General features: G+C 43.5%; 1 protein-coding gene and 1 long non-coding RNA gene across 2 annotated transcripts in view; one reads left to right on the top strand and one right to left on the bottom strand.

Annotated features, from left to right (window-relative positions):
• Positions 1-313: 313 nt before the first annotated feature.
• LOC134478762 (uncharacterized) overlaps positions 314-9,824 on the bottom strand; it is a 146,412-nt gene continuing 136,901 nt past the window's right edge. The window contains exon 2 of the long non-coding RNA XR_010051633.1: positions 314-4,578. This is a non-coding gene — a long non-coding RNA (uncharacterized LOC134478762). The remainder of the gene's footprint in view (positions 4,579-9,824) is intronic.
• Positions 619-5,396, top strand: Crygs (crystallin gamma S). Its single transcript, NM_001173080.1, has 3 exons — positions 619-680; positions 4,225-4,467; positions 4,869-5,396. The coding sequence occupies exons 1-3, from the start codon at positions 660-662 to the stop codon at positions 5,139-5,141; spliced, it is 537 nt and encodes a 178-aa protein (NP_001166551.1). The 5' UTR covers positions 619-659; the 3' UTR covers positions 5,142-5,396.

The raw sequence follows: 9,824 nt of genomic DNA, 5'->3' as shown, positions 1-9,824 counted from the left end.
TAAATACATTAGCATGCATATCCTGAAGAGAAAGACATTCTCCTACCTGGTCATGCTGCAGTGGTCAAATTCAAAAAGTTAAACACTGGTACCACACTAGTAATACAGTCTATGTTAAGATTTTTTTCATAATTGTCCCAAGAATGATCTTCGTAGTGATTTTTTATCCCACCCAAACACAAGACCGTGCATTGCCTTCTGTTGTCGCGTGAGTTTATTGCTTTCAGAACACATCAGTTTTGTCCAGTAACAGAGAATGGTCTTGCAACTGCTGCCAGCTTTGTTGAACTAAAGACATTAGGAATTTCAGAGATTTTTGCTAGTGGGGGAAAAATTGCCCAGGGAAGAGAGATTTTTTTGTTTTTATTTTTAAAACTTTGGCTGGATTTTGGTATCTTGACTCAGCAAGATCTAGAATGCAGCAGGGCTTGGTAAGCATTAAAAGGGGTAGTGAGGCTTTCTTTTATTTCATAATCCCAATTGTTTTTCTAGAAACCATCAATAGCCTCCAAATGACTGACTCAATTTTTGGATCCTAATCTCATGACTAAGCAGATGTTTGATTTGAACCCAGCCCAGTATAAATGTCTCTGCCCCTCACTCTCCATAGCTATTCCTGTATTTCTTTCAGCACTGGGGAGGTCACCTATGCCCTAAAGATGTCTAAAACAGCAACGAAGGTAAGTAAATGGCCATACTGATTCATAGCTTCCTCTTCTGCCTAATGATGCATTGAAAGAACATGGAGAAAAACTTTTGTGTCTTTGCCAAGAGGTGAGTATGAAAGTGGGGTGGTTAGAGGAGTAGGACTGGGCAAGAAGAACAGAAAAAGCTTATGTTTTTACTCTAACAGAATTGCCAAACTATGTGCTGTGCGGAATACGGACAGGTAAATAATACGTAAATACCATCATGATTTTGCCTTCCAGGAGCCGATAGGCTATGTATCTGCATAGAAACAGAACATGCTGTGGAGGGTGACGTGGGTGATAAAACATTTAGTAGTCAGTTAAACTGTTTGTGAAATTCAGCCTCCATTGTTAATGTTCCAAAAGGCCAAAGCAGCCAGGCTGGTCAGATGAACTAAACTAGCTTCTTCATCCAAACAGTTTATCTTAACTGTACTCAGTGTGAAGAAAATTACCTCTACAATATTGGGCTGGATTGCGGGGCTGCATACGGATGGCTTAGGCAGAGCTTAGGCAGGGCTCGTTTTCCTTTCGTTTCTCCCAGGATCCAGGGAGTGTAAGACACAACCATCATCTCTCCATCTCAACTTTTTGCTTTGAAAAGTTTGAAATCCTGGAAGAATAGGAGATGTCCAGTGAATACTTGTGTGTCCTGTATTTCTGTTGTTCAGTTAACATTTTGCCGTATTTTGGCTCTTTTTCTGTATCTTTGTATTAAACCATTTGAAACAAATAGTGGACTCCACTATACTGTTGCATTATGTACTTGGGTTTGTATCTCTGAAAAACAAAAACTGTATGAAGCTGATGTTTATACAGAGAGTGTCTCAGTAGAAATGTTCGTGCTCTCTAAGATCAGGCATCCTCCTGTATAAACATCAGTTTTGTCATGCTCCTGGGATTCATTATCAGTCATACTCCTGATATCAGGCATAAATCCACTTGATACTCAGGATCCATTCAGTTTCTTACTGTTCCCAGAAATACACATAATGTAGGGTGCAATCACGTATCACATACTGTATTTGGTGGTTATGTCCCTAACCTGTTTGGATTTTTTTTCTTTTAACCACTTTAATTTAGAATAGTTCCTCTGCTTTTCTTTTTGTTCTTTGAGACAAAGGCATCTTGCAAACTCCAGGACAAGTAGGTGCGTTGTAGGAAGGTATGCATCTACATCTGCCTGTTTGTTTCCTCATGTTTAGATTCCAATTAAGCAAGTTTGACAAGAAAACTACACAGGCAGGACTGTGTACCTTTCAAAAGGTGCATCATATCAAGAGGGGGCTGTTAATTATTATAATTATAGTAATTGGTTAGTGCGTAATTTCTTTCCATCTAGCAATCAACTAATAATCTTGTTTATTATCAACAAACTTGGGGGAAAAGTAACACCATATCTTTAGTACTGTGGGGTTCTAGACACAAAGCAGATTCCACTAAAAAAGAATTTAGGGCTGAGGATTTAACTCAGTGGCTCAAGTGCTTGCCTGGCAAGTACAAGGTCATGAGTTTGATCCCCAGTACCAAAAAAAAAATTAAACTCCTTGGATTTCCACAAATTGAGGAAGATTGTTATGTAATCATGTTACACACAAGAAAATGTCTGCTTTCAGAGATTTCCAGAGCAGTAAATAGTGTGATCTTCCATTTGTCATAGCACAGTTGTTAAGTGACTTGCTTGCTGAGCCAGAGGAAATGATAAAGTATTTCTTAGTCTTTCCCTTGTCTTGTTAGCATTTTAATCAAGAATTATGGGCCTGGTGAAACGAATGGGTTTTTTAAAGCATATTTTGTATGTTCTAGGATATTCAAGACATTTTTCTTTCTGTTGGGTTGGATTGGATTGGTAGGCTATTTTTCAAAAGGCAGAGTTGAATATTCCCAACTTGGCAGAATTCACTGGAAGAGGAATTTAGTGCTAAGCCCAGCGATGGTTATGTGGCAGCACCACACAGGTGCTTTGTTTTAACCTTAGGACATTTGGCTAATCTGCTGGGAGGGAGAGTGGCACAGTGGCCTTGGAGAACACGAACATGTCTACTCAGACCTGGTGTCAGGCTTGTGTACGAGGGCAGCAGGTATGAGCCACAGTGGAATGGAGTGGCTGGGAACTTCATTTCCCATGGCACATGCCTTGCACATCGTTTTTGGTGAATGTTGGTTGAAAACCAAATGCAACTTGAATTAGGCATTTAAAACCTATCCTTTCGTAGAGAAGTTACTCCTGACTTTTCTAAGATATCTCTACAGTCCTAGGAAGAACCTCCCAGGCTCACACTAGTCCTGCTCAGTGCAGATAGGAAGACACTAAAGGAAAATAAAATCAGCCAGATCAACGCACAGGAGATTTGTACTGCCTTTCACTGACTCCTAAATGCTGGTGACAATAGGCAGTCACTTCGTCTGTAACAACTGTAGCAAAAGGTTATTGGCAATGATGAATCAAATACTAAACTCTTTATTCTCTCTGCTGTAGATGCTGTTACCTTGCTTGGAACCTAAAAACCTCTAGAGTCCGCTTCAAGGACTGGTTTTCTTTTAGGTCAACACAGCAAATCAACCAGGAGGGGGCGGCATACTGCCAGCAAATGGCTTGCAGGAAGCATGCCCTGTAGTTTCTATTTCAATTCTAACCTCGCCTGGATCATAGACCATGGAATTATTGAGCATGAAGGAAAAAGTAGCCCGTTTATGGTTTTCACAATAGCTTTCAGAAACTCCTTCATTCATTCTTAAAAGTTCCTTGGAACTCTTCTCTATTTGGGAAATCTCTAGTTTTGTTTCATAGCCAGGGCTCCAGTCCTCAAATCATTTGACAGGAAGCTGAAACCTAGAGAGGTGATGGGACTGAGGTAGAGGTTGGATAGTGAGGTTGCTGTAGAGCCAGGGTCTGTAATTCTGGGCTGCACGCTGCACTATTTCACAGGTATCCTGTTAGGAGAAAACTATTGTAGAATATAACATGGTGTATTTTCATGTATGGGTGCTCCGTATCATCCTAAAAAAAAAGCTCTCAGAAACAGGTCTGTGTTCTTTTTCTCTGTACGTCTTCCATGTCATCTGGCATAAATTCTTGCATGTGAAAATTACTCATCTTCATCGAATACGTTTTGAGGATCTGTTGAGAGCTGGGCACAGGGTGTCCACACCTTAAATAAGACTTGGTCCTTGCCCTTGGAAGAGGTCTAGTAGGACCCTAAAGAAAGGAAGAGACAACCATATCCACAACCAAACCTGTGTTGGGCTTGATTTGGTTCTCACCCAACTCAGTTTGCAACAAGAATCATGGAAAGCATCCGGTGTACTTGTCCTCTTCCGTTTCGCTTTAAGCTTTCGGAAAGTACTGGTATCTGTTGTTGAAACGAAAGTTGTGTACCAGAAACCACAAGTGAGGTCGGGTAAAAACTATTCTCTCCTCAAAGTTGAAAAAGGGATTTCTACAGCAGGCAATGCATTTGTTTTTGTAATTTTTATTTTATCTATAAATAAACCTGCCCAACGTGGTGCTTCTGTTTCTTTGCCTGTACTTCAGATTACTTTCTACGAAGACAAAAATTTTCAAGGCCGCCGCTATGACTGTGACTGCGACTGCGTGGATTTCCACGCATACCTAAGTCGCTGCAACTCCATCCGAGTGGAAGGAGGTACCTGGGCTGTGTATGAGAGGCCCAACTTCGCTGGGCACGTGTACATCTTACCCCAGGGCGAGTACCCAGAGTACCAGCGCTGGATGGGCCTCAACGACCGCCTGGGCTCCTGCAAAGCCGTTCATCTGGTGAGCATGGGGACTTGTTTCTTGGTTTCTGTCTTGGTCTTGGTCTCTGTCTCTCCTCGCCTCCCTTCCTTTCAGCTTTCCAATCTCTTCATGGGTGGCTGGTTTTGTTGGCTGAGGAAGGTTGAAAAAGAAAGAGAGAGAGAGAAAGAAAGAAAGAAATCTCAGGTCAGAGCATCTATCACAAGACTGAATTCTTATTTCCATGCTGGGTCCTCTACCTGTTGCATATTTAGAGAAATTTTTGTATTGAAAGCCAGCCAGTGCAGTCTGTTCTCAGCGGGGACAGGAAGTCAGTGACTTTACTTTCCAGGTGGTAGGTGCTGAACCACAGTGTTCTGACTTCCTCACCTGCTGCTAGCTTCTATGGTGAAGATCGTTCCTTTTCTTCTGTGCTTTTTCAGTCCAGTGGAGGCCAGTATAAGATTCAGATCTTTGAGAAAGGAGATTTCAATGGTCAGATGTACGAAACCACTGAAGACTGCCCCTCCATCATGGAGCAGTTTCACATGCGAGAGATCCACTCCTGTAAGGTGCTGGACGGTGTCTGGATTTTCTATGAGCTACCCAACTACCGCGGCAGACAGTACCTCCTGGACAAGAAGGAGTACCGGAAGCCCATTGACTGGGGAGCAGCGTCACCCGCTGTCCAGTCCTTCCGCCGCATTGTGGAGTAATGCCGAGGTGGGGCCGTAGGTGTCCTCCTGAGGACCGAGTGCTGGCTGGCCTTGCGGCACAAATAGGCATCGTAAATAAAACAATTGGCATGCATCCCACTGCTGACTACAATGCCTCTTCTTAAACGCTTCTAGGGACCAGTAAAGTAGTGCCTGCCACAGTGGGTGGTTACACAAAGAACCTCCTCCATCAGATTAATAATCTAGATCTTAGTGCCAAACAAAACGAGACTGCATTAAAAAGTTAGAAAACCATCCTGCTGTGTACTGGTTCTTCTTGTTTATGTTTTCCTTTCATTCAACAAGCACGATAGTATTAGCTGCTATTTATCAGGTCCCTAACGTTATTCTGTTTTGGTTTTTTTTTCTTCACAAGCTACCCTATAAGAGAAGGGATGTATCTGCATTTTTGCAGAGGAGGAAATCTGAGTCTTAGTGAAATAAAAAGCCCTCCCAAGCTCACGGAAGAGCTAGGATTTGGTCCAGGATATATGTACTCTCAAAATCATTGTTCTTTGCTCATTCATTCAACACATATTGGCTGGAAATCCATGTACAAGACCCTAAAGAATTTTAAATTTAAAAAATTTAAATGTAAAAAAATAGGATTAAAAAAATTTAAATTTGACAAGATGCCTATGAAGGTTTAACAGAAGAGACCAAATGCCTATTTTGTAGAAAAGAGTTACTACTTGAAAAGTAATGAGTCATCTGAACTCCCCTGTTTAAGACTTGGAGATTTTCTTTCGGTTATTTCTCAACCCTAAATTCAGGTTTTCTGTGAAAAGGAAGGAAATATTAAATGATTTTTTCCTTCTTTACAAGAGCTGAAATTGAGTTTTATCCAGTTTTGCTTAGCAACCCTTCGAGGTTTTATTGATTTAACCTTGAAGAGGAGAAAGAAGAAGAACAGAGGAACAGCGGGAGTCTTGGTGGGGATTTGAATGAACTCAAGGACTTGACTAATGCATTCATCTGTAAGAGAGCTGGCCAAGTCCAAGTCTAGGATCTTTTCCCGTAAAGGACAAATGAGAACTGCCAGATTCTTTGTGCCCCTTTTATTCTCTCTGTTGTCTTCTCCTGATCTTTGTCATTTTCATCTATTTCACTGACAAAACTGGCTGACCATATGGGAGGGGAAAAATGGTAAACCAAGGAGAAAGAACAAAAAAAGCATGCAGTGAGCTGCAAAGACCTCTGGCCCACGAGCTGACTGCAGCTGTGGGCTCTGGACCTGTCCCCTACCATGAAGCTAATGTCCTCGTCTCCAAAGCAAGGGAGTCACATCACTGTGTCCCGATAAACACATTGAATTCCTTGGAGGCCAGGAAGGACCATGGGGCCATCAGTCATTGACCTAAGACTACAGACACGTCTTAGACACACACTTCCCTACAGTGATCTCAGAGCCGGTCCCTCACTTCCCATCTAGGAAACGGAGGCTGTGCTAGCTGCTTCTCTCATCAGCCGTTGCCATGTTCCTTGGGCGTCAGTCACAGTCTGTTCAAAACAACCAGAAAAGCAGCGCTGGCAGCAGGACAAGAAAACAAGTGTCAGGATGACTAACCACAGTCTCGGAGAAGCAGAAGATAGCTTCTGACAGATCAAAAACAGAATTACTTGGGTGGGTTGCGTTCTGCTTTGTTCATGCCCTGATTCAGGAGGAGACTGCCCCTGTAATCCCCGCTGTACATACCAGTACACCTCCACTGCAAAAGGAATTTCCCCGGCAAGCACTGCTAGGGGTCGAAAACCTTCTTCTCCATTAACCTATGCCGGGGCTTGGGGTAAAATACTCCGCTGTTAGAGCAGAAAGCTTGTGCCACCTGCAGCCACATCCAGGTTATTTCTCTGAGTTCATTCCCTCTTCTTTTTATTATGTTGCTCTGAAATGGAAGCTTCAGAAAATAGAGCCCAGGCGTATATAAACCATTTTAGTCTCCATTTCCTTCCCAAACATGCCTCTGAGACAAGCCTCTGCATATTTCCCAAATACGGAGTTCACTTCCCAGAACACAACATTGAGGATTCCCATTTAAAACCTCAGGGTAGAGCTGCCAGATTAAATGCAGAATGGAAATATTGGGGTATAAGTACAATATAATGTAAAGTTATGCACAGTGTTGCATGGAACATACTCATACTGAGAAATTATCATTTGTATGTCACTGTATCCTGTACTTATATTTGGAAGCCTGGTGACCCTAGAATTGTACAAGAGCAAAGGAAGTCACACAGGAGGGACATGGCCAGAATCGCAGAGGATAGTGTACAGTACCTCGTCCCACAAAATGGCACTTAGTACCAAGTTTTGTTTTGGGGTTGTTGTTATTGTGTTTGCATTTTGTTTGTTTGTTTGTTTTTTAAACAAAGGCTAACCCTAGGGACTTTGGGCCGAGCTGCGTCTCCAGCCCTCTTTAATTTTATGCTTGAGACACAGGATCTCACTAAATTGCCCAGGTGGGACTTGAACTTGTCACCCTCCTGCTCCAGGCTCCCTCAGCACTGGGATTACAAGCATGCACCTGTAATTTTATTACATCCTGCAAGCCAACAAAATGTGTCTGCAGCTGAACATGGTCCATGGACCACCAGGTGCTAATGTTGGCTTGTAAGAGAGCTCTCATGATCCCAAAATACACCTTATACTGAGCCAACAACTTTCACTCTGCAGGCCTACCTGCGCTTCCAATCTAGACCTTCATCCACAAGCTAGCTCTGAAGGTGCTTATGGGTTCTTGGGCTTTCCTCCACGCTCTCGCTTCTGTGCCGGACAACTGCTATCTCTTCCACCCGTCCCTCTTGACATTGTTGCTCCTGGGCTCCCCCAAGCTGGTGCCAACTGCATGCCTCTTCCCTGTCAGTTGTTGTTCATGTCTTCCCGTATCTTAGCTGTGCTCCGACCTATACTCCTATAACATCGGGAGGACTGAGTTCTTCCTCCCTGGGAGTTAGAGATGGACCCCAATCTGGCCACCACAGGTCAGCTCTCAGTCACACAGTCTAACATGATGACCTCAGTGTCTTGTAAGACACAAACAGCATCTACCTTGAGGGTAGGAAAATGAGGTAATTCATGAAATTCTTATTATTTTCTTTAGTTATAAAGACACCACAAAGCCTGAATAGCAAATGCTAAATTGTCACACCTAGTTTAGGTTTCTTTGAGCCTCTGGTCACATCTCTGTTAACTGAGCAACACTCTGTGTGCTTTTGTATAAGGAAACTTTATTTAATTTTGTCATCAATTTGTTAACATGGAGCTCACAGCCATCTACACTCAAACGCGTACCAGAAGGATTATTGACGCACATTTTCTCAGTGACAGCACACCTCAGCCTTCTCAGGCTTTGGAACGCTACAGCACACCAGCCCTACATTTGGGGACCATTTAAAACAGTGACAGCAACAAACAGCCAAGTAGTGGGGAAATGTGGCACTAATAATAGGTGCGACACCTTTACAGTGTGAGAGCTGAGATAAAAGAGGACACGGTGCCAGGCGTGGTAGGACACGGCCACCCCGGAGGCTGACGCAGGAGGATCACAAGTTCAAGACCCTGTCTCAAAACAAAAACAAAGCCAAAAACATTACACTGCTTTAAAAAGAACCTTGCCTGAGTTATTTTCTCAAACTGGCGGTGTGGGATGAGAGGTGACAAAATGGAAATGGAAGGGAAAAGAGAAAAAGAAAAGTACAAGAAAGATGGCGTCTGTTCCATTTCAGCTGAAAGCATGTTCTAAAATGCCGAACTGAAATTTGGTGCTCCTTTGCCTGGACCTATGAATGGTCTCCAAAGCCCACGGTAGCCATTTAGGGCTCACAAGGAGATTTTAGTGAGTTTACCATGAAATAATGAATATCACCTGGACTTGCCTGGCCACCTGGTCACCATGTTAGCGTTTCCTGGCGCTGCAGCACCTCTGTTACCAAGCTGCCTTCTTTGTTTTAATTTTATTTGGTTTGCGTTTTGTACTTCTTTTTATTCCCTCACTGTTTACAGAAAAGTGTCTCTGTATTTTTGGCAGATGCTTCATAGTTGGGAAAAAATACCCCAGAGTGGTCTACTCATCCCACTGCCTTGAGAGCGAGCCATGGAGTGAAGCCTTCCTTCTCTTGGCGCTCCCATGGCCTCTCCCCTGCTTCTACTTCCCAAGGCTTTCAGAAGCCAGCAGCGTTGGCTAGAGCCCGCCCAAATCCCCCCTTGGTTTCTAACCTCTACCCGTCCTTGGGGGTCTTGGAAATTCCAAGGCTCAGTTTCCAGCCTTTTGGCAGAGCGGCCTCTGCATGTGCTGAAAGACTGGTGTGGGTGACTTCCGTACAAGGGAACCTGTCTGTCCACACTCACTGCCTGCCTCTACCTCCTTCCCCAAGCCTCGGTCTTCAGAATCAGTTTCAGAACGGGAGAGGCTGGCACTTTCTCCTTCAGGCTGTCACAGGTTACTGAGGTGGCGCTTGCTTCAGATAACAGCAGAGGGACAGTGGCTCAGAAGGACAAAACAACCTGTCAAAAAACACAGGTCGCAAAGCTCTCGTCCATTCTATTCTCAGCTTCTGCTTCAGGGCCTGGAACCCAGAGCTTTGCAAATTCTTGGAAGGGACTTACAGTTCCCGTCCCTACTGCTCAGTCTTCAGGAAATGGAACCAAAGGTCCGTGTCAGTCATAACCTTTGCTGTTCTTTT

Source organism: Cavia porcellus, unplaced genomic scaffold (genome assembly GCF_034190915.1).
Source record: "Cavia porcellus strain 051 isolate PalLab524CR breed Dunkin Hartley unplaced genomic scaffold, mCavPor4.1 scaffold_14, whole genome shotgun sequence".
NCBI classification, from domain to species: Eukaryota; Metazoa; Chordata; class Mammalia; order Rodentia; family Caviidae; genus Cavia; species Cavia porcellus.
The sequence above is the reverse complement of the archived record's forward strand: the minus strand, read 5'-3'. Positions and strand labels throughout refer to the sequence as shown.